The 24,526-nt window shown below is 45.9% G+C and overlaps 1 protein-coding gene and 1 long non-coding RNA gene across 3 annotated transcripts; both read left to right on the top strand.

Moving 5' to 3' along the window:
* The first annotated feature begins 1,913 nt into the window (after positions 1-1,913).
* Positions 1,914-2,653, top strand: LOC102546610 (uncharacterized). The gene is made up of 2 exons (XR_355410.4): positions 1,914-2,068; positions 2,189-2,653. It is a non-coding gene; the product is annotated as an uncharacterized LOC102546610 (long non-coding RNA).
* Positions 2,654-6,989: 4,336 nt separating this feature from the next.
* Nudt4 (nudix hydrolase 4) lies at positions 6,990-23,503 on the top strand. Of its 2 annotated transcripts, none has more exons than NM_053598.3 (5): positions 6,990-7,483; positions 18,799-18,909; positions 19,338-19,382; positions 20,698-20,782; positions 21,025-23,503. In NM_053598.3, the coding sequence occupies exons 1-5, from the start codon at positions 7,388-7,390 to the stop codon at positions 21,225-21,227; spliced, it is 540 nt and encodes a 179-aa protein (NP_446050.1). In that variant the 5' UTR covers positions 6,990-7,387; the 3' UTR covers positions 21,228-23,503. The 2 variants fall into 2 exon arrangements, with proteins under 2 accessions (NP_446050.1, NP_001386346.1); NM_001399417.1 differs by having other exon boundaries at positions 20,695-20,782.
* The last annotated feature ends 1,023 nt before the right edge of the window (positions 23,504-24,526 follow it).

The raw sequence follows: 24,526 nt of genomic DNA, 5'->3' as shown, positions 1-24,526 counted from the left end.
TGGGTGTGGCTTCTGACATTACTAGGAAACCCAATCTCACAGCATGATTTTCTTTTTAAAATGGAAAGAGAGCTATACTGAAAGATATTTTTATTAGGAGTGTGTGTGTGTGTGTGTGTGTGTGTGTGTGTGTGTGTGTGTGTGTGTACACCAGCATGCCTGTTATTGTTGAAGATCAGTTTTGTCTGCTTCTAACTAACTGAATTCTGACAGTCTAATCCAGAGTTCTGCTGTCATTTAAGTGAGGTTCCTGTTCAAGTAGGTTCTTAATCTCTTTGAAGATTCCCCTTGAAATTATGAAAGCTATGAATTTGCCTCTCCAAATAGACACACACACACACACACACACACACACACACACACACACACACACACACACATTTGTATGTAGTTTCAAGAGGATCCTGATCTTTTATAAACCCATCTTGGGGCATCTGGCTGGTGGTAGTTTATAGTATAAAAATCCATGTAAGGACTCCTCCACTGGGGGTAGACAGATGACCTGGTGGTTAAGAGCACTGGATGCTCTATCCAGAGGATAAGGTTCAATTCCCAGCACCCATATGGCTCACAACTATCTGTAACTTCGGTCCTAGTAATCTAATATCCTCTTCTGGTCTCTATGAATACTAGGCATGGACTGTGGTTCACAGACTTACATGCAGGCAAAACACCCATACACATAAAAAGAAGTAATAGTCACAATTTATAAATATATAAGGATGCCAGAACAATATATATCTATATAATCTAGAGCTGATTTTTAGTATGTGTCAACATCAATGTTCCTTTTACCTTTTAAATAGAAAGGAGGAGTTAACTCAGATCTCTAAAGCTACACGAATGCATTCCATCTATTTCAGATCAAATTAGTTTAGCCAGCCTGTTGTTTCTCTCGAGCCTAGGATCTAGACTCATCCTTCTGAATGTTCAAACATTCATTCTAGCAGGGTCAGAGATTAGGTCTGTGGCCATAGGAAATACAAAACACCTTCTCTTTCTCCTTCTCTCTGCTTTTTTTTTTTTTTTTTAATGGCTTGCAACTTAGACATGATGTTGCCTGCCTTTATAACCCCAGCACTTGGAACACAGAAGGCAGAGACAGATGGATCTCTGTGAACTGGAGGCCAGCCTAGCTAGGACGATATAGCAAGACCCTATCTTAAATAAATAAAAACATAAATAAATAAATAAATAAATAAATAAATAAATATTCAAAGTTATGAAAAGGATGTAGTTTGTCCCTATGTACCTATATCTCAGCTTTGATAGTGATCAATAATCTTGCTTATTCTACACTCTTACCACTTTTCCCTGTTCCCAACATCCTAGATTGTTCTGAAGGAACTCAAAACACCATCCTGCTCTAGTGAATGTACTTAGCTCATATATTGCAAGGATTCTCCCTTTTAAAGACCGACCCCCCAGCACAGCAGTTACTTTGACTCCAGATATCAAGTACAAAATAACTATCCTTCTACAAGGTTTTATTTTAGTTTGTTAGAAAGTAGCTAAAGGGCTGGAGAGGTGGCTCATTGGTTAAGAGCACTGACTGCTCTTCCAGAGGACCCTGGTTCAATCCCCAGCCTCCCAGTATATGGGGGAATCTGACACCCCCATACAGACATACATGCAGACGAAACACCAATGCAAATAAATAGATAAATAAATAGTAGATTAAAACGAGTTTCATGCATTGTAAATACTTAGCATGTCTCTTTGTTGTTATGGCCTTTATCTTGAAAAGTGAATTGTTATGTAGCAAATAAACAAGCTTCTGAGGGCGGGGTCAGAGCCAGAAGCTGTCCCAAAGTCTCTGAGATCAGCAAGTCATGTCTTTGCAGGGAGATAACTCCTTGGCGTGTGCCTTTCCCTGGCTGATAAGGATGGGAGAATCTTACTTCCCGGCCCACGTTTTCATCAGCTGGAGGACTGCTTGTAAACAGGAGGTTTGCAAACAAGGGCCCGGTGGGGAAGGAGAAGAGAGAAAATGGAAATTCGGTTGCAGATATGAAACTCCAGTATTATTCTCATAAGCGGGCGGTTTACAGACAGTGACGCTACAGAGGTCTGTCTCTGAAGTTTAAATAGTAGTTGGGTCAATAAGGAGTCCTTTAAAGAACTTTCATCTTCGTGTTTAACCCTTGCTCACATGTGTTTTTGTTATATTTTGTTTCCTTGTTTGCAGTGGCAAGGGTTGAACCTGAAGTCTTAATTATAAACTAGGTAAGTATTTTACCATAGAAGTATGTGAGGTTTATGTCCAGACCACCTCTTTCTTTTCTCTCTCTCTCTTTCTCTGTCTCTGTCTTTCTCTGTCTCTGTCTCTGTCTCTGTCTCTCTCTTTCTTAGTTTAAGATATTACTACGTTGCTCAGGCTGACCTTGAATTTATGGTCCTCTTGCTTCATCCTCCAGAGCGGGTGGGTCTCAAGCAGTGATTCTCAACTTTTCTAATGCTGGGACCCTGACCCAAATTATTTCTGTTGCTACTCCATAATTGTAATTTTGATCTGGTAAGGGACCCTTGGGAGGGGTCCTGCAGCCCCTCCTTGGGTTGCGACCCACAGCTTGAGAACCACTGGTTTAAAGACTTACGCCTTTAGTCACCAGCGTGTCTGAATAATGAAACAAAACACAACAAAAAAGAAAAACTCGAGAGTAAATTGAATTGTAATCCGGATTCACACTTCCATGTCCCGCCTCAAGAGAGTCCTCCCTCCTGATCCCCACCCAGCTCCATTTCACTTTAAACACTAAAGAAACTCTGTGTTAGAAAGTAGCCACACACTAACTAATGGTTATTATGTACTGTCAGCAGGACTTGCTCGCAGCAGCGAGGCAGGCATTGCAAAGAGTCTGGCAGTCTATGAAATGGGAATAAAAAACAGCTGAGTGTGGTAGAATAGGCCTGTATTTCCAGAACGCCCGAGGCTGAGACAGGACGTAGTGGTCGAGTCGGCCTTGGGACAGGATGAGTTTGAGGCTAGCTTGGGACTTACTCTGATGGAGCAAACCAAAACAAAACGGATAGAACAAAAGCCCCAACAGCTGTCCCGTGGTGCTGCAACTGGGATGGTCAAATGAGATCAGGCAACCAAGTCAGCACAGGAGAAAGAAGAACTTCCAGCATCAGTAGAAGGTCCTGCAAAGAACCATTTCAGGATCACAGTTTCACCCAGAGAAAGAACTCAGTTGAAAGTAACACTGGGATCTAGGACAAGGCAGACACCCTTCCGTACCCAGGGGTCATACTCTGAAGAGTCTCTGCTACCTGGTTAAAAAATGGGGGGCGGGGGGCACATGGGAGGTGGGCGGGCAAAGACCCTATAAAGCCCATGTTAAACAGGGTTCAGAAAAATTGGGAATAAAGGTACAAAATGGCACTGTGGGTGCTAAATTCCAAGTAACACAATACTGTGTGGTCAATGAACTAAACAGACATTAATCTGAAACTAGACTCCGGTCCCCAAGAGAACTGACCGGTATTGCTCAGTCTTTACTGGTTCTGCAGAGGAAAAACAGCCTGTCTATCTCAACCGTGATCTGAGCGGATAGGATCTAAGCTTTGAACAGTGCCTAAGCTCATTTCAGATGCATAATACTCGTTAAACAACACTAAGCTGGGAGATTTGAGCTCCCTGATTCCCAAGAATTGACAAGGGCACATGAAGGCCTGGCTTTGTGGCTGGTCTTTATCCTTGTCTTAGTCAGACCAGCTTCCTCTTCTGTTGGGCCTGTCTCAAATAATTACAAGTGAATTGATAATTACGTATGGGAAAGGAGTAGGTGATTTAGACTATTAAGAGTCTTCAGTTTAGCTGAGTGTGGTGGCCCATGTCTTTAATCCCAGTACTTGGCAGGCAGAGGCAGGTGGAGTTCTGTGAGTTCAAGGCCAGCCTGGTCTACGAATGCGGTCCAGGACAGACAGGACGCTGTTCCACAGAGAAACTTTGTCTCAATAAACAACAACAACAAAGTTGTCAGTTTAAATAATTTATTACAATATTTAAGCCCCTTCCATCCCATGTTAAACTCCAAGTCTTCTGCAATACTCTTCTAAACTTTGAGTAGGGGAAGAGGGAGGGACTTGGAGAGCTCTCTGATAAGAATCTCCCCCCTCGCAGTGCATTAAAACCCAAAATACAGGCCTGTAATCCCAGGGAGACTGAGCCAGAAGCCTGAGAGTTCAAGGTCAGCCTGAGCCACAGGAAAGACTCCTTCTTAAAGCAACGATTCTAATCCTTGTTGAGCTGGGTAGTGGTGGTTTGTAAGCACTCTGGAGGCAGAGGCAGGCTGATCTCATGTCTGAGTCTGAGGTCAACCAGGGTCTACAGAGAGAATTCCAGGATAGCCAGGGCTACACACAGAAACCCTATTTTGAGAGACAACAAAAAGTGTTTTGTCCTTTAATGTGTTCCTTTAAATTCTTTGGAACTTCAAAGCGCTTTCAGACTTACAACCTTGTGCAAGAATGTAGCAAATTAGTCTACCCATTTGAGAGATGAGAACCTTTGGGGGCTCAGACACCCAAACATGTAATCGTTAGTACTTGTAGGAGCTGAAGCCAGGACTTTTTTTCCACCAAGTTTAGTGCCTGGAAGCTAAAAGAAGGTGTCTCCTGCTCACATTCGCCAAGTCTCTGCTGGACTTTTTCCCTTTAGCAATTTGGTTCCAAACATCTTTTCCCTTATTCTAGCCCTTCATCTTCTGTAACCAATAAACGAGAAAGGGGATGGAGAGATGGCTCAGTGGTTAAAAGCACCTGCTACTCTTCCAGGTGACCCAGTTTCAGATCCTAGCAGTCACAGAGTGGCTGACAACCATCCTCAGCTCGTTTCAGGGAGATCTGATGTCCTCTTCTGTCCTCCAAGGACACCACGCACACATACGGTGCAGGTATGTACGCAAACATGTAAGCAAAAATTCATACACATAAATGAGATGAACAAATTACCATTCGGTTCTGCCATCCTATTTATTAAGCGCCCACTTCGAGAAGCCAGATCACTGAAGAATTTGAGGAGGGGGAAATTGAATCTTCTTCATCCATCTGAAAGGATTACCTTAAAGCCAGGCACGTGGAAACATGCCTATAACACAGCACTTCAAAGATAGGATCAGGAATTCTAGGCCAGCCTGGGCTACAGGAGACCCTATCTCAAAACAAAACATGATTAAAAAAAAAAAAAAAACACTTTATCAACAGGACTCAAATTATCTAAAAACAGCACTTGTGTATCAGTCCTACTGGAATTCCTGGGTAAATGTATGTTTGTAAACCCTGGACTTCAAGTGGCTTCAGTAAGAACAGCTTGGAAAGTGTCTCTGTACAGACTTGATTTCTAATTGTGGTGAAGCTTCATTCCTTAAACCGCCTATTCAACATTAACTCATTCTCCAAACTTGCCTCTTCTAGGCTCTGGGGTAAAACAAGCACGACAGTTTCAAATCAAAGGAGTGACGTAGCTCACCAAGGCAGCCCTGCTCTCAGTGAAGCCTCACAGGGCTTGCGGTATAAGCTTCCGGTTCCCTCTACAGCCGCATTGCCATGTTTCATTGCTAAGAGCTCTGCACCCTCCCTCTCTGCCTCCCTGACCTTTGCATAAACTCCAGTTCTGGGCTCCTGAGAGTTCAGCTCTTTGTCTTCTCGGCTCCTCCCCTTGCTGCCTTAGCTTCCTACGAAGCTTACTTCTTTCTCCTCTGGTCAAAGATCTCTGGAACCCACTACTCCCACATCAGTTTAATGGGTCATCCTGTGATTGGTCACTATTTCTCTGTTCTTAGGTTCTTATTCTGAGGGCAGGGTCTGACCGGTTTTGTAAGATGCCTGGCACATCGGAGGCCTTCCAGGAATGAAAAACAAACGGATGTGGCTGTCTAAACAGTTTTGTGGGAAGCGGAGCTCCAGTGGGTTGGTTAGGAGTTGGGGTTTTGAAATAGGGTCTCATGTAGACCTGTGTAGTCTCACCAATTCCAAATACATTGGGGAATGACCTTGAATTCCTAATCCTTCTGGTTTTGCCTCTCAAGTGCTGGAGTTACATACCTGGGATTCCACACCTGATTTGGATTAGGAGTTTTCTTGAATTCCAGTGATGTCAGGTCTCCTACCTTCTATCTTGGCCCTCAATGGCACTGAAACATGGGGAGTTGTTCCAAGTGCCTAAGACTGTAAGCTTCCAGACAACAAAAATACCATTGATTTACTGCTGTGGCCTTACTTAGAATGAGATATACACAGAATAACAGCCATAACCCGTGTGCCTGAATGCACTCTGGAGGGTGAACCGAGATGGGGAGGGGGGGATGCTACAAACACAGACAATTGTCTATAGTACATTTCAAAGCTTGAGCTGACTTTTTTTTTTTTTTTTCTTTTTTTTCGGAGCTGGGGACCGAACCCAGGGCCTTGAGCTCGCTAGGCAAGCGCTCTACCGCTGAGCTAAATCCCCAACCCTTGAGCTGACTCTTGAAGAGCACATAAAGGCACCCTCATCGAAGGAGGGAATAGGGGAAGAGGAGAAGGAAGGGGAGAGGAGAGAGAGAACTCAATGAACTTAACCATCCTAGCCTTCGCTAGCGGCGCTAACCGCGAAGCTTCCGTAGTCATGCAATGGCTCCGGGAACCCTGGCTCCAGGCCCCATACTGGGGGCCCGTCCCTAAAGGGAACTCTATCGAACAACTAAAACGGAGGGCCAGGAAGTCTCGGATCGCTTCCCTTCTGTGGCCTTGTACAAAGCACGCCCCAACCCCCTCCAAGGCGACTCGGCTCGAGCACTGGCCGGAGGGCAGGGCAGAGCTGGTAGAGCCCTAGACTTAGGTCTCAAGCCCCGCCCCCGAGCAGGCCGAAGCCGCACCCCTAGCTCCCCACCCCACCCCCTCCCGGCAACGGTCCTGGCACGCAGGCGTAATGGCGCGCGCAAAAGAGCGCGCGCACGCGCGCGCGCGGGAGCCCAGCTTAAATGCGGGCGAAGGGGGCGGCGCGCATCCTTGGCGTCTCTGCCCGGTTTGCGCCGCCGCTTCCAACTGTCTCCGCGTGGCACGAGCCACGAGCCGCGCTCTTCCCCCGGCGGCGGCGGTGGCGGCGGCGGCGGCGGGTGCAAGCAAAGAGTGGCTGCAAGCGGCTGCGGGCTCCATGGAGAGCGGCGGGCGCCCGAGCAGAGGCGGCGCTACCACCGCTGCGCCCGGACTGCAGTGACCCGCGTTCCGCCCCGCGTCCCGGCGGCCGCCCGGCCTCGCCGTCCGTGTCCGCGCCGCCGCCGCCTCCCGTCCCACCGGCTCCGGAGCACCGCGACTTCGTTCGGTCCGACTCCCCGGCGGGGTGGCGGCGGCCGGGTCCCCACGGTGGCGGCCGGAGCAGCGGCTGCAGGAGCCCGGCTCTAGGATGAAGTTCAAGCCCAACCAGACGCGGACATACGACCGCGAGGGCTTCAAGAAGCGGGCGGCCTGCCTGTGCTTCCGCAGCGAGCAGGAGGACGAGGTAAGCGCGGGGACAAAGGCTGGCGGCCGGGCTCCATCCCGCAGCCCCCTGCATCCCCCCGGTCTGCGGGTCACCGGCAACCCTCACGCCCGGAGCTGGAGACCGGTCGCTGGGCTCGCCCATTAGATCGCAGGCTGTTGGTTTAATTACGTTAGATACCTCTTTTTTGGCAAAGCGGCCTCCGCTTTTAAAGTTTCTCTGACGACCGAAAGATGGCCAGCGAGAGATGGAATGAGGCCAAAAAGGACAAGATAGGCCAGAAACCGGGGCAAAGTCGCTCTTTTCGGCCCGGCGATCTCTCGCTCTTCTGGTTTCTCAAGACTGTTCTGCGGTGTGACTTGACATCTGGGAAGGAGCGGCGTGTAATTTTACCCTCCCCACCGCATTGGTTTGATAGGGGCCTTTGGAGTATTCTCTGGGAGGGCCTATTATGTTTAATTTCAGTTATATTCGGTTTTTAAATGATTGATTTTTTTTTTAATCTTGCTCTGGATAGTTAAGTCACTTGGTAGCTGGGGGAAATCTTGTAGCGCTGCCACACCTAAAATGAACTGATAGAGGAAAAAGTTGTCGTTCTGAGTTCTGCTTCTATACCCGTGCCCAGAAGAGCACAAGATGTAAAGCCGGAGATGGGAATTTAATGGCTTCCTTATTGCAAGGCCCAGTAGTTAGCTATGACAGCATACACTCAGTGGTTGTTAACAAAAAAAACCGCGTGCTAGAAAGTTATGATCTTTAAACCGCTCTTGCATTATATTTATTTTTTTTTTAAGAAACAAACAGTTCAGGTTGTTTTGAAACCTTTTAAGTGTTAAACCCGAATCCTGAAGGAACTTCCAGAGAAAGAAAGGTCTTTGAAGCGGTTCTACTTAGAAGAGAACGAAATATAAGGGCTTTTTTAAAAGTGCACAAAGGGAGAAAAGCCAGTAAGCCTTAAATTCAGTCTCTCGAGGGAGGGGTCGGGGGACTCTTTGAAGGAGGCACCGTTCTAGGGCCAGACAAACTAAACATAAAAGCGCGTAGTAGCGAATAGTGACCAAGGATCCTGTCTGACCTGTTCACCGCTCTGTCGGATTTTTACATCGTTGAGCGTTTACAATGAGTTAGGTGCAGCCAGGGGAGGGTTATATTTAATCCTTTTAGCACTTGGGGTAGTACTGGTCAGCCCTGTTTTCTAGGTGAGACGACAGCTTTGAGCAGAAGTACTTTTGTCCAGGATGATAGAATTAGGAAGCCGTCCTTGTAGGGATCTAGTTCCTACTACAGAAAGCTGGCCTCTTGGTAAAGGGGCTCTGCTCAGCAGTCAGATGCCCTGTATTTTGTGAGGCTAAATTTAAAGGCCTTTGTAAGTTACCTTTGGAATTGTGCCATAACATACAGTTGGAAATTCAGGCCCCGTTTTTAGTGTGTGTGGGTATTTGGGGGTGCGGTGGGGGGGGGCTGTATCTCTGTGTCCCTAGGGGAAGCTATGGAGATAGGAGAAATCAAAAGCAGTCTTGATGAGAGCTTCCTAGATGGCCTTAAGAAGGTAGGTAGGTTTGTGTGTGCTTGGAAATTGTTTCTGCTGGGAGTGGTGCTAAAGGAGGTGGCTTTGGTAGAGCTTCCTGTGATCATTGAAGCCCTAGGTTAAATCCTGGGCTCTCTCCCTCTCTCCTGCCCTCCAGGAAGTTGCTGTAAGATAATTGCTACAGCCTGCTTTCAAAGTGAGACTAGTACTTTTAAATACAGTGAGATGAGCAAGACTGGGAGTGTTAGAGAAATCATTATATAAAGCTCTGGCTCTTGGAGCCTGTAGGCTGGGGAGCCCAGTGAATCAACTTGTTAGGGGATATGCTCAGAGGGAAGACTCTGGAATTCTCTTGAGCGCACAGCCAACTTTCAGCATCTGGTTTGGCTCTTGAGAAATTTTACTTCTGTGGTTTCGTACAGCTGAGGCTCTTTATTCTGTGCTAATTACGGATAAACTTAGCAAAACAGTAAGATGTCTAGGAAAGCTACAGATGTCCTTCCCGATGAGATTAAACTACTAGCCTTCCAAGGATAGACACGAGCCGCTTGTCCCACCTCTCCAGCTAATGGGTAAACAGTGCTTATCTGTTGGCTTAAGGAGTTTAGGTCCTGGTTAGAACATTTAAATGTATGCTTCAAGGACGAGAGTAACTTCAAATAAAGAGTTAATTACTGTCTGATCCTAAAAGGCTACAGAGAGCTCCCATTGGCTCACCTGCGTGCTGGGATTATAGGCGAGAGCCTTGATGCCCACCTAGAACGGGCTTTTCTAATAGTAGCGGTTCATAATTGTGCACGCCTTAAATGCCAGCTTGTGGGAGGCAAGAGGGGGTCTGGGTTCAAGGCCGGCCTGGTCTACAGAGTGACAGGGCATGTGAATTGGGGTGCAGAAGTAACTTGTCCCAAGGTCACAGAGCAAGCAGGACTTGTTTGCATGAAGTCTTTTGTTTCTAAGTCTTCAGTGTATCTCTAGTTGTGCCTTCAGCTTCCAGACAAACCCGAGGTGTCTGGAGAGTAGCTGGTACACTCCTTCCATGGGGACAGATGATGTTGGCATGGCGATTCCATTGAATATGTTTGCATATGTATTTGAGTAGTGGATAGTTCGAGCTGGTAAGGAACATATACTGTAGCGGACGGGAAGATGAAACAGGAGGAAATAACAGAGGCCCAGAGTGCTTTCTTTTGTGTGCCTTGGTTCTGGAGCCCACTGTGTGTCTGATGGAATTGGAGCATCCCAAATAGAGGAGGATGACTTGGGGCTCTGGTCAGCAAGGGCAACTAAGAACCTTGGGTAGAGAATGTAGCTCAGTGGTGGAAATGCTTGCCTACCTACCACACACAAAGCCTCCAGCAGAAAACAGCACCTCATATGTAACACCAGGCAAGACAGGAAGTACATTTCAATTTTAGATTTTTGAGGGGGATTTGAGAGCAAAATGGGACATAGAAGCAACTCCATCCTGTGTTGAATCCAGGCAAGGGGAAGGCATAGGCAAATCAGTCTGCAAGGACACCAGTCCTGTCTGGGCCAGTGGCTCTAATTGTGGGGCCTCCCTCCCAGCTAGTCTGCTGTAGAGATTGATGTCTTAGGAGAATCCAAGTCCAGCAAAATCAAACAGTAAAAGTAAGGCATGGTGAAATGAAGGCCCCTCGAGATGTAAAACTAAGACCAGGGCGGAGGAAGAGGTGTCAGTCCTAATCCAGAATCCTAGTGCAATAAAACCGCCCCTGCTGGTCTTCACTGGTAGGGTCAGTTGTCATTTACCCCCTGGCAGTCTCCCAGTCCACAGGTATTGGCATATTTGACCAAGAGATTTGAGTCACTGAAAAGGTAGGCTGTTCAATGGAGACTACTTCGTCAACATTTCTTTCCTATGTGCTCCTTGGTGGCTGGACAATGGAAGTCAACTTCTGTGTGGTAGGCAAGCAAGCACTCTTAGCGCTGAGCAGTGCCCCTCCCCCAGGTACACTTTTTAGAAACATTGTATCTGTGACTGGCTCCCCCAGACCTGAAAGAGGACCTTAGGCCAGCAAACCAGGGAGCTGCTTCTGGGGTGTTTGTCCTAGGGTGATTTCAGGATAATTCTACAGCCCGGTGGGCTGTTCTTTCCTTTGGAGTTAGCCAAACTTACCTTGAAGACTGAATGTCTACTTGCCTTTCTTTGGCTGTGGTTGCTTCTTCTGCCGGGAAGAGTTCTCTATAGTTCTGCTTCGTTGCTTCAGTGATGCTATCCGCTTATCAATTAGAATGTTTGCACACCCGGTAGGTCCCATTTATCTGCTTTGGGGGTGCTAAGCAATAGTTCTTTTTGATAGGTTTCTCTGGGGGAGTCTACAGTGTTTATGGAGGGAGTTTGGGGGTCAGCTGTCCAGTTTCTGAAGGAACTGTTGCTTGCTGTTGTGACTGGGTAGATAAATGGCTTCATTCCCTCGTCCCTCACCTCCCCCCACACACACCCAAAAATAAATGGTGTTGACATGATTTTAGATTCTACACGTGCAAAGGATATTCCTAGTCTGTTTTGCCCACCAACAAAGAAAGATATAATGAAACCAGGTGAACTCACACCTGGCGAGCACAGTCCCTGGGCAAGCGAGCACTAGTGTCCCAAGGTTCGCATGGGAACAGTGACACTTGCTCCCCACATTCAAATTCTTACTTGCATGCACGTATGTGGATGGGAGGGGATGCTATGGAGGTCAGAGGACAGTTTGTAGAATTCTCTTCTTTCCCTCTACCATGTGGGTCCATGGGATTGAACTCGGGTACTCAGGCTTGTCAGCAAACGACCTTACCAGCTGAGCCATCTTGCCGACCCAAGATCAGATTTTCTTTTGTCTGTGAAGTATCTTCCCTGTGTCCTTTGCTACAGTGCTGGGATTGCACTCTGGAGCCACCAGGTCTGGCATCAGTCTCTTTTAAAGGTGGGGGATATAGCTCAGTAGAACTTACCTAGCATGTGTAAGACCCAGCACTGGAAAGAGAGTGATTTGTGAAAGACTCTTCGTAATGAAAGAAGAAAGGTAAAAGGCGGGTTCTGAGTGGTTCGTATTTGAAGAGTATACTTCATTATATTTTTCCTGGCTTAACTTCTGTTATGCATGAGGGTTCGTGCTTTTTGTCTCTGCACTCCCGAGGCCAAGGCAAAGGGTCATAAGTTCAAGGCCAGCTTGGTCTTCTTAAGACTCCAGGCTAGTTTGGTCTAGACCTTATCTCAGACAATGTGGCTCCCTGGTGGGGCACTCACTTCAGTTGAAAGACACTGCACTGCAGGTTGAATTCCTACAATTGCCACAGCCCCCACTGGGGCTTGAGCTCAGGCTTGTGGGTATGAGGCAGGAATTACACTGAATTCAGGGTCACATTGCCTTTATTTTTGATTCAAGATCTCACTGAGGACTAGAGAGATGGCTCAGGTTATCAGAGAGAGCACTAGATACTTTTCTAGAGGTTCGGAGTTCAATTCCACGGTGGCTCAAAACCATCTATGTGATCTGGTGCCCTCTTCTGGCCACCATGCATACATTACATGCAGGCAGGACATTGTACATAATAAATCTTAAAAACAGCAAATCCAAAAAGACAAAAAAAAAAAAAAAAAACAAAAAAAAACAACCCACTAAATTGCTCACGGTGGCCTTGTACTAACTCAGCCTTGACTTGTGACCTTCTGCTTCCCTCCAGAATAGCTGGGATTGTAGCCTGGGTCACCACTCCCCTTTTCTTGGCTTGAACTCTTAACTGGAAAAAGATAAGTGAATCTTTTATAAATATACCTTATTTTGAGTTAGGGAAAACAGCACTCAGGCTTTACCAAAATAATTTGTCTGTTCCTGTTGCCCGGGGAGGTTAGAAGGTTTGGCATTGTAAATAGTCGTGAGGCACCAAGTGGGCACTGGGATGTGAACCCTGTCCTCTGGAAAAGCAGTCAGCACTCTTAACCACTGAGCCATCTCTCCAGCCCCCTGCACCTTTTTTTGTTTTGTTTTGTTTTGTTTTTGTTTTTTTCTATACATGGCTTCATGCAGTCCAAACTGACTTCAAAGTCTTACTCCTACCTCTACTCTCAAGTGCGGGGATCTCAAGTTTGTGTCACACAGGCCTCCTGCTCATTCCTCACCCTTCCCTTCCCTCTCAGATGTGGATATTCAGGATGAGTAGACAGTACTTAGTAATACTTTAACTAGTCTTCTCTTTACCTAGGGAAGCTGGTAGTTTGATGCCATAGTTCTCGTACCCATAAGTATTACATGCTTATTAAGTTGATCCTTCTTGGAAAAGTAACCTTGAAGTTACTGGTTTGGTCAGAGTTAATCTTTTTTAGAATATCAAGAGACTCTGGGTAAGTAACTGGATTAGGCTAAGTTACTTGCCCAAAATTTATGTATGTCCTGTCCAATGTCCTGGCTTAAAGCCATGAAGTACTAACCCAGTGTATGATTTTCTTCTCACCTCCAAGAATACTTTGAGGATAACCAGGTTACACCTTTCCCCTCCTGAAGTCTGGATCTCTGTAGTGTGGTCTGTGGCACTTGGAATGAGCACCTGAAATATGACAGGAGTTGAGGTGTACTGGATTTTGAATTTGTTTCTTAAATAGCTGTATCCACTACATGCGTCTCTGGTGCACCATAAACCAGAAAAGGTCAGAAAGTCACAGGGTTCCTTCGGCACAGTGGAAGTGGCAGGTGAAGGGAGTAGAGTTGTGGGGTGAGAAGCCTTTAGAGAAATGTGCTAGATCGCAAACCTGCCTCACAAAGGTGTGGACACTGACAAATCTTGTCAAGGCTTGGAGCTGGGCACTGTGGAACATACAGCTCTTGAGGCAGAGGCAGGAGGGTCCGGGGTTCAAGGCCATCCTTAACAATATAATGGGTTTGAGGCCAGCCAGTTCTACAGGAGACCCCGTCACAGCTGAAGGGGATGCAGAGTGTGTCTGTGGGGGTGGGGATGAATATGAATGAGAACACTCAGCAACCTAGATTCCTGACACTGGTTTTATTTTTTAGGGCTCAATGAATACCAGTGGTTTTGAGACTTTATTAAATAAGTGGCTGGCCATCTGTGTGCGCTGTCCTGACCCATTAGGAAGGTCCGCACAAGGAAGTCCGCACAGAATTATGGGGTAAAAGTAATACCAGGTCACCTCTTAACTCTGACCAGAGCCGGAGGCTAGTAACTGAGAAACTGAGAGTCAGAGCCAGGGTCAGCCTCACTGCAGGGCAAACGGGGTGTGTGTGTTTAAAAGCCTGCAGGTCATTGGTCAGGTCATGCCTTACTGAAGTGGGATTTGCAGCCTTGCTTTCTTTGAGGTAGAATTTGAACATAAAGACTCTTGCCCTACAGGATTCTGGATTGATTATTTAAATTTTACCCAACTTTTCAATACTGTATTGCACATCAGTGTGTGGCCTATTTTTAGTCTTTACAGTTTTTAAATATGTATTTTCTGCCATCTTGTCCTCATGTCAGAGTTAGAAAGCCAGCTGTATAGCAGTATTTGGCAGTGAGCAGGCAGGAGAGCATGGAGCTCACAGCGGCTGTCAGGGCCTGCCGAGTCCAGCCGCTCACCTTAGGCCTGCAGGGTAAGTGGTTCCCTTAGCACCCAGCCACTCACTGTACTCAATGTGTGTCAAGTTCAGGCTCATGTCTTCCATCACTGCCAGCTCTGACCAAGACCTGCTTCTTCACTTCTAATTAGGAATGAACTTAGGCCCTGTTTGCAGATAGTAAGCGTTAAATTTAAAGCTCTTATTTGGCCAGGATGCTATTGCCCTCAAAGCAGCCACAAGTGCTTCAGCTAATGCCTTGCCAACCATTATGTTGTGTCAGTGTTTCCTGGGTTGCCATGCTTAAAGGAATCGTGTAGGCAGCACAGCAGTGTTGTGTTAGACCTGCATGGCAAGAACAGCAGATTAGAGGAACTGTTGAAACACTATGGTCAACTGAAGCTTTGAATTTGGAGAAAGTTGACTCCTTAGCGCCTGCATGAAAAGCCTGGCGTAGTGACACAATGCTCTGAGTGGTGCGGGCGGCAGATCCAGGAGCTGGTTGGTCAACCTAGCCGAAATGGTGAGCACCAGGAAGACACAGACATCCATCTCCCTCTGCACCCTCATGCATGCAGACATACAAACACATTGTCTTTGTCAAAAAGATAGTATCCACATTGGGGATCAGTCTCCCCCCACCTCCTTGAGGGGAGGGGAGATAAGAGTAAAGCTTACTTCTAGAGTTCGTGCCTGCTGTGCTGCTAAGTTTATATTGTCACCTAGACACAACAGATTTCCCTGAGAAGAGGGAACTTTGGTTGAGCTCAGATTGGTCTGAGGCTATGTCAGTGAGAGATTGTCTGAGATTGACTGAGAAAAGTGGGAGGGCAGGCTCAGCCCACTGTGGGTGGCACCATCCCTAGGCAAGTAGGTCTGGGTTATGTAAGCTAGGTGAGCATAAGCCAGTGAGTAAAAGTGCTCCATGAGTTCTTCCTCAGCGTCTGCCCTGACTGCTTTCAGTAATGGATTATGACTTGGAGGTATAAACCGAACGAATAAACCCTTTGCTCCCTCCTCCAAGTTTTTGAGAGTTTTATCACAGCAACAGGAAGCCAGTTAGGCATGTTCAAGTCCTTGGGTTTGATCCACCACCGAATAAACTGTGTGTGTGTTCACAGTCCACAGGAAGACCTACTGAAATGTACTTGAAGGGAGGAAGGAAGGCAGCACGCTGCAGTAATTCTACAGCATTTTTGTTCAGGATGAGTAAGGCCTGTTACCTTCTTGAGGATTTGGTTGTTTGAACCTTTTTAATACTTGAATAAATGCATTTCAGTCTTTCATTTGTTCAATGATTGTAATGTTTATTACCTCAGTGCTAGTAAGTAAACTGTTGAAGACTTGGATCCTTGTTTAGGGTGAGAATAGGGTTTTTTTTTTTTTGGTTTTTTTTTTTTTTTTTTTTTTTGGTCCTTTTTTTCGGAGCTGGGGACCGAACCCAGGGCCTTGCGCTTGCTAGGCAAGCGCTCTACCACTGAGCTAAATCCCCAACCCCGAGAATAGGGTTTTTGTTGTTGTTTGGTTGGTTTGGTTTTTAATCCTTTGGGCTTATGCTCTTCTTGGTCAGTGTGTAAGTCTCTCCTATAAAAGGACAGGTGACTTTGCAGCTCTTCTGGTCTGTTTTCACCCTGCTGTCACAACAGCATAAAAAGCACCAGAAAAAATGCAAAGTGAGTAATGGTGACTACTTCCTAGTTAATGAGCACTGAAATCTGAATAGTACATGATATAAAATATAAAGCCACGCGGTATCTCCTATAGAAGCTCTAGCTTGGGTACAACCACTAGAAATCAGTCTGGAGTGCCTCAGAAGATGGGACACAGCACTCCCTGAGGATCCAGCTCTACCTCTCCTGGGCATATACCCAAAAGATGCTCCAACATACAACAAGGACACGTGCTCCACTGTGTTCATAGCAGCCTTATTTATTATAGCCAGGTGCCCTTCAGCAGAGGAATCGATACAGAAAATGTGGTATATTTATTTATTTACACAATGGAGTACTCTGCTATCAAAACAATGACTTCATGAAATTCATAGGCAAATGGATGCAACTAGAAAATATCAGTCCTTCTTAGAAGGGGGAACAAAAATGCTCATGGGAGGAAATACAGGGACAAAGAGTGGAGCAGAGACTAAAGGAAAGGCCATCCAGAGACTGGCATCCACCCTATATACACACAGCCACCACAACCAGACAATATTGCTGATGCCAAGAAGTGCATGCTGACAGGTGCCTGATATAGCTGTCTCCTGAGAGGCTCTGCCAGAGCATGACAAATAACAGGTGGACGCTCATAGGCAACCATTGAACTGAGAATAGGGTCCCCATTGGAGGAGTTAGAAAGGACTGAAGGAGCTGAAGGGGTTTGCAACCCCATAAGAACAACAATACCAACCAACCAGAGCTCCCAGGGACTAAATCACCATCCGAAGAGCACACATGGACAGACCCATGGCTCCGGCTGCATATGTAGCAGAGGATGGCCTTGTTGGGCACCAATGGGAGGAGAAGCCCTTGGTCCTGCCAAGGCTGGACCTCCCCAGTGCAGAGGAATTGTCAGCGCCAGCACCGACACAGTACCGAGAATCGGGCGAAAGCCTATGGGATGAAAGAAACACACATACACACACACAGGTTATCGTGTCAAGCCAGGAGAGGGAGAGAGAGAGAGAGAGAGAGAGAGAGAGAGAGAGAGAAGAGCGGAAGGAAGAGTGAGAGTGAGGAAGAAGAGTGAGTCTCCTGTAGCTTTATTCACCACTTATATACCCAAGTCTCCAGGTAGAAAATATCTGGGAAGCACAGTGGGAAACCCTGGCTCATGACTACCTGGCTCCTGACTTCGGTAACAAAAGACCAACTACGAGACCTGAATTAATTAGGGAGAAATCCCAGAAGACCAGCCTAAATCTCAAGGATAAAGGCTGAGGAAGTAAAAGGCAGAAGTAAATTGACCACCACCCAGGTGTGGTCCAGGTGTGTTAGTTCCACATGCATCAGCCGGGCTCAGGCCATGCAGTTACAAAGCAGCCAGGCCCAAATCTAATATGGCACTACAAGGAATGTCAGGGGGGGGAGGCAGGAAGGGGTGGGTGGATGGGATAGGGGGTTCATGGAGGGGAAACCAGGAAAGTGGATAACATTTGAGATAAATTTTTTAAGAATCCAGTAAAAAAGATGAACATACAAATATGGTAATCAGTAGTCCTTAAAGTTGTTATAAATTTGTATATTTGTAAATATGAAACACCTTGAAATGTTTATAATTTTTCACAATTTATACACATACTAATTAAAATTAACTTAATTTAAAATTACACTTTGAAATAAATTAAAATAAATTAAAAGAACCCCTAGCTTTCAAGAGCCCGAGGAGTACATTCGAAAGAATGAAGCTTTCTCCTTTTTGCTTGGACTCTAAAGCTAGTGGGCTGTATGCACATAGTGGGTTGCCCTTGCTGAGCTAACGGCTGGCCATAGACTGGATCACCCACTGGTTGTGGAGTATGTGGGTGCCTCACACTCAGCCCAGCTAGTGTGTCCATGCATTTCCCCACTCCTGTCTCCAGGACTTGTCTTCTCTTAGATCATGGGGGAATAGAATAGGGTGGCCTGCCTGTGGCCATGTGTCCTTCATTGTAAGAGAAAAGATTCTATAGCTCGAGTTACTGATATGTAGGTCTGGGAAGCGACCTGGTGGGTAGAGTACCCCGGCATCCATGTGAGTGCTGTGTGTGCCGGCGCACACCTTTGACTGACTCCAGCCTGGGGATGGGGGAAATAGACAGGCTGATCCCGGGTGCATGGTGGGAGCGCCAGGTTCTGTGAGATGAGAGTGACACTCCCATCGGGTCTCCATAGTCATGCATGGGGATGCATGCACATGTACCACCCCCCAAAGTAACTGAGGTGATGACCAACCACAACCTCAGTGCATCCACTTGGGGTTAATACATTTGCCTAGGAACTGGGAAGCTGCACTCCTTAAATCCTGGTAGCTTAAATGATCCCAAAGGGGCCAGAGTCCCGGGCCAGCCTCGTCTACACTCTGAGTTCCAGGTTAGCCAAAGCTACACTGTGAGAACCTGTGTCACTGATCCCCACCCCAGTACAATTGAGTCTGCAGAGGCAGGATGGTTTAGTGATGTGACTCTGTATCTTGGGCCCTTAATAATTTCCGTGAGATTTCAGGTTGGTCCGGAGTCCAGTAGACAGTATCACAGCACGGGGCTATCACGGGTCTTGCAGGTGCTGTTGGTGAGCAGCAGTCGGTACCCAGACCAATGGATCGTGCCGGGAGGAGGGGTGGAGCCGGAGGAGGAGCCTGGCGGTGCTGCTGCAAGGGAAGTGTATGAAGAGGTGAGAGGAGACTGTCTTGGGGTTTTACAGGACGGGCTTCTGGTGCTTTGCCAGGTAATCGGCAGCTGATAGTGCTGTCATCTGCTGCAGTGGTTAGAAGGATATTGTTTAGATTACATTTTGCTTAAGAAGTTTGTTTTTTGTATGTGGTAACAGCTAAAATGATGTTAATGCAGTTTCACTGTTATCAGACATTGCTTGATTAGTGATGAAAAATGTATAACATTACCTGAGAGCTCTATCAGTACTGTATGGAACAGAGACATTTTATTTTATCAGCCTTGCGAATGGAAGTCTAATGAACCCAGGCAGTCAGCAGGATTGTGTGTGAATTAAGCCACTATTCTGTACATAGGTGGTGAATAAACAAAGCTTATAAAGGTTATTATGGAAGACAAGTATTTCACTTACCAACTCTTTTTTAACAGGCTGGAGTCAAAGGAAAATTAGGCAGACTCCTGGGAATATTTGAGGTGAGTTACAAAATAGCCCTCACTTACTGATCTAGAATTCACAATTCTTTCCTAACAGCTGCCCGAACCAGGTTCCTCTAAAACTACCAGTAGGCAGGTCAGTGGCGAGGACTGGGGAGGTTGCCTCAAGTTTGCATGCTTGGATGGTTACCGGTGTCTGACCGTGGGGTGGGACTGACCGAAAGACTCTCCTGGAATTCAGTGGGACCTGGGCACAGGCAGCGGCTTCAGCAGTCCTAAGATCTAGGGGTGATTGTGGGTTCTGTCCAGTTCAGGATGTAACACTGGACAACATAAGAATGGCTTTAAGGGGGTTGGGGATTTAGCTCAGTGGTAGAGCACTTGCCTAGAAAGCGCAAGGCCCCGGGTTCAGTCCCCAGCTCCGAGAAAAAGGGAAAAAAATGGCTTTAAGGACCAGAAGACAGAAAACTCAGGTACAAGGAATAGATGCTAAAATAAAAACCTCGTCTGTGTTGCCTCATCCTAAATGAAGGCAGGATGGAATCCTCAGAAAGGGACGATGGGAGTGAAGTCAGTGCATCCACCTCTAGTCAGTGTGGTACCCCAGAGATAAGGGGACTCCCTTATCAACGATCAAGAGTTAGCTCAGTCTTTGTGACAGAACCTTAGAGGTGAAGCCTTTAGGAATTAAACTGTGTATTACTTGGAATTGATAATTAATTCACCAGTTCTTGGCTGGAGAAATGGCTAAGAGTACCTGAGTTCAATTCCCACTCACATTGTGGTTCACACAACCGTAATTCCAGTTCCAGGAGATCTGACCTTCACTCAGGCACACGAAGTAAAATTTAAAAATACAGTTCTTCAGCTAGCACTCAAAGCCTCTGTGGCACTGGTTTACACAGTTGCACAGCACCATCTTCTGGCTGAACTGAGAAATACAAGTTTTTCTATGATAACATGGATACCATTACACTTGTCAATATGGCCTGAGTATCATAGCATAGTGACATTTTTAGCAATTTTCCCATGGGCATTGCTGGTCCTCTGTTTCTGATTTTGATACTTCACTGTAATGCAAGCTGCCTTACCCTCCCAAGTGTTGGGGTTCCTGGGGTACACCACCATACCCGCAAGTGTCTGTCTTGAGATAGGGTCTTAATTCTGACCTCAACTGGCTAGGAGAACAACCCAAAACCTAACTCAGTTCAGTGCTGAGCCATCTTGCCAATGCCAATTTTGAGATACAGACACACACACCCTTGTGTCTACACTGTCACACAGGCACAGCATGCTGTGCTGGTCGCTGTGCCAGAGCTGTGAATTAAAATGCTTTTCTTTTCTATTGAAGCAGAATCAAGACCGGAAGCACAGAACATATGTTTATGTTCTGACAGTCACTGAAATATTGGAAGACTGGGAAGACTCTGTTAACATAGGTGAGCCCCTGTTCTTTACCCAGTCACTCCGACGTTTGTAACTGCATCTCCGCTGATATTGTGGTTACTCCTTTGAGGGGGGAAGGTGAACATGTATGTTACTTTGCAATTGTCTTGTTTTGCCCTGCCATATTAAGTGATTTAGGAAGTAGAAAACTCATTCATTGGGGGGGGGGGAGGTTAATTAGTAGGGATATGCCTTTTAAACCGACCATACAGTAACTGTTGCTGTCCTGTCCTAGGGAGGAAGAGAGAGTGGTTCAAAGTGGAAGACGCAATCAAGGTTCTTCAGTGTCACAAGCCTGTCCACGCAGAGTACCTGGAAAGGCTGAAGCTGGGGTGTTCTCCGACCAATGGGAATTCCACAGTCCCTTCCCTCCCAGATAACAATGCCTTGTTTGTGACTGCCGCACCACCCTCTGGGGTGCCATCCAGTATAAGATAGAGAGCTGGGGCCCCTCCCCCACCGTGTCATGGCACATGTCAGAGGGAGAGAGGCTTTTTTACTTCTAACACATCTGACTGCTGCTGGCAGACTCTAGATTTGCCATGCAGGGGTTTCAAATAATTTGCATGTATTTCAGATGCTTTCAACTCTTTTAAAATAAATAACAAAATAGCAAAAATACTTTAAGATGCCAAAGCCATGTGGATTTTTTTTAAAGCCTTAATTGTAAGTCTACCCCATTACTTTGGTTCTCATTTTTATAACCTTTCTTAAAATTTCACTTTTGAACACTCAACATTCTATGGTTTATTTTGACAGATCAACTGGTTGTTGGGTATGTTTTTGCCCTAATATTTTTTTCTTACAGTATCAAATAGTCACCAAATCTTTGGGAATTAATTAATTAATATTCTTGGTATTTAAAAAAATATATATATGTGCCCCAAAACTTGTTTAAGAGAGTCGCATTCTCTCCACTTGTAAGCTGCAGGTTTGCGCTGATTTGTATGGACGGGCCAGTTGCCTTTGACCAAGCACTCAAGTTTACTCTATCCGAGAATTTGTACACAGCAAGAATTATGTCAGTGCACAGGCACTGCCTCCCCTCTGACACGGTGATTCCATATGAATCACTCCATTTTTAGGGAAAACTGTCAGGAACTTGCCTGTGGCACCGCACAGCTCATTCTGAAACTGTTCAGAGAAGTCTGTTCAGCACGCTCTGCGGCTGCTTCCTCCCTGCTCCTTCCGACACAGACTGTGTTAGGGGCCACATTGCTCCCATGGCCAGTGCTCTTCATATTTTCAGTCTAGCAACAACATTGTTGACCAGTGGATTAGACTCTAACCTTAGATACAGCAGTCACTGACTGGCATCCAAGGTTAGATCACACTAAACAAAATGGCTGTCCTAGGCCTAAGACACTGTCTTGAGTGTCAGTAAGCAGCTTGTCAGATGAGTGTGAGGGAACTAGAACTATGTTACCTTGTCTTTGTGCTCTCTCAAAACGGGCCACCCCATGGAAAAGTACCTACATTTCCTTCAGGAAGTCATGGAGGAAGTGAAGGGGTGGGGGGAGGAAAAGATCTTTCGCAGTACAGTTAGGACATCTGTAACCTGTTAACCTTTAAATTGTAATGTTGCTGCTGCCAATGTCCTTACCTGTAAGGAAGGAAAATGAGATCTCGTGCCACAAATGCAGCAGAACTAAAAACATTAGGTTACAAAGCAGAAAAACCCAACCAGTAGTGTTCATTCTAAATTATGTAGCATAAACAAATGTGATCGTCCAGACCTTTTCTATTTTTCTTTGTACAGAGGTCATGTACTCTGGGTGTGTTTTAAAAGAAACATTTTAAAGAAACCCACAGATTGACATTTTCTATCTTTTCGTTTTCTCACGATTCTCTGCAATTTTTCCATGTACTAAACACAACAGAAACTGGACTGTTTTGTATAGAATACTGCTTCCAGCTAAAACCATCACAAGTGCCCGGGAGTTTATGTGGACATGATAGATACTCTGGGCGGTAATAATGCATGAACCTGTTTTATAAACTCTTGAACTGTGTATTGCCATGTAAAATATGTACAGTATTAATGTCAACCATCTCTTTAAAAGTTAGCCTATGAACATTGTTGTATAATTTCTTTGGTCAGAAACATTTGGACTAAGTCATGTCACCTGGGTCAGGATTTTCTTCAATGCCGTGTAGCAAAACTGTCTTTAGTCTATGCAAATAGCGAGTCACTGAGTGTGACAGAATGCAACTTCACTGTTAAACTTCACCTGAGGGTTCCTCATTCTCCTGGAATCCAGACTGCAAGATTATAAAGGAAAAGACCTAAGGCAATTCAGTTCTTTTTGCAAATCAATTGAATCCACGAGAGATGTCTACCAGCGAGATGTCTACCAGCCCAGCCGCCTGCAGCCTGCTGTGTGTGCTTATTTGTGCGCTGAATAAAATGGGGCAGCTAAATTCTCCAGTTCCATATGCCTCCGAAGTTCAAAGAAAAAAAAGCAAAGTAACATGTTAGACTTGACTTGTGTGGCGGCGTAAAGAAATGGCATCTTCCCACTAAGAACGAACCATCCAGTTCTTTTGTCAGTCACACTATGAAACAGGGAAGGTGAAGGGAAGAAATGGTTATGTGTGCACGAATCGCTTTGCATGGTCTCATGAGATGGCTGCATTCGAACTGTTTTAAGAATTGTAAGGATCTTGACTTTTTTACATTTGGAAACATCAAATAAAAACAAACATAATCTGTGTGTGTGTTTTCAAAGCTAATCTTTTAAGGTACATGCTCTACACCAGGGGGCTTAAGTGCTCGCTCCACTTTGAAATGATATATATGACTTGGTTCTAGCACCCACTAAGACTCAAAACATTATATATGTTCTGGCCTCTGAACATCACATGAGACACACACACACACACACACTTGGATTGGTGAGTTAAAAGGATCTATCTTTGCCAATGAAGTTTCAAAATATGTAAATAAAAAAGCATCCTCTCAAAAGCATACTTGAGAATTCGAGGTTTCAGAGCGACTAAAAGCAGCAGTTAGGGCTGGGCAGAGTACCAGCACATGCCTTTAATCCCAGCTTTGGAGCAGCGCCCCTCTGCTAATCACAAGTTCAAGGCCAGCCTGGTCTAGGTAGAGTTCCAGCATAGCCAAGACTCCAGGAGGCCCCCCAGCACTGACTTTAGGTGGTTTGTGAGACCTGTAAACCCAGCTTGATGAGAAACTCACATGCACAAGGTAAGCATCAGGTCAGAGTTCTATTCCACAGGAAGGCAGAGACAGGCTGAGGCCCTCCTTGGAGCTCGGGAACCAGGCAGTCTAGTCTGATAAGGCCTAGGCTAGTGACTTTCACTCCTCTTAGCAAGTCAGGAGACAGGAATGGTGGCAATTCAATCTTCAAAGCAGTTGATCTCAGTTCAAGGACAGCCAGGACTACAGAGAAACCACCTCGAAGAACCAGAATTTCCAGTCATGCTGGATGAAATACCCAGCTGCTAAGAATGTCTGTTTACGCCTACTTAGCCAGCTTCCTTGACAACAAGCAGAAATCTACAGTTTCCTAGAATCTTTGTTGCATGGTTTTTATCTAACAAATACACAGCAGAATCAGGCTATTTAACTAACAACACAAAACGTGTAGAGGGAAAGACTGACTAACCCTAATACCAGCCTTAGTGATAATGGAAATCAGTGTAGAGGTGGTGAGCCCAGTGCAGGAAAGACAAAAGTCACATCCGATTGGTAACGTCTTTATTGTTTATACTTC

The sequence above is a fragment of the Rattus norvegicus genome, chromosome 7 (genome assembly GCF_036323735.1).
Source record: "Rattus norvegicus strain BN/NHsdMcwi chromosome 7, GRCr8, whole genome shotgun sequence".
Lineage (NCBI taxonomy): Eukaryota > Metazoa > Chordata > Mammalia > Rodentia > Muridae > Rattus > Rattus norvegicus.
The sequence above is the reverse complement of the archived record's forward strand: the minus strand, read 5'-3'. Positions and strand labels throughout refer to the sequence as shown.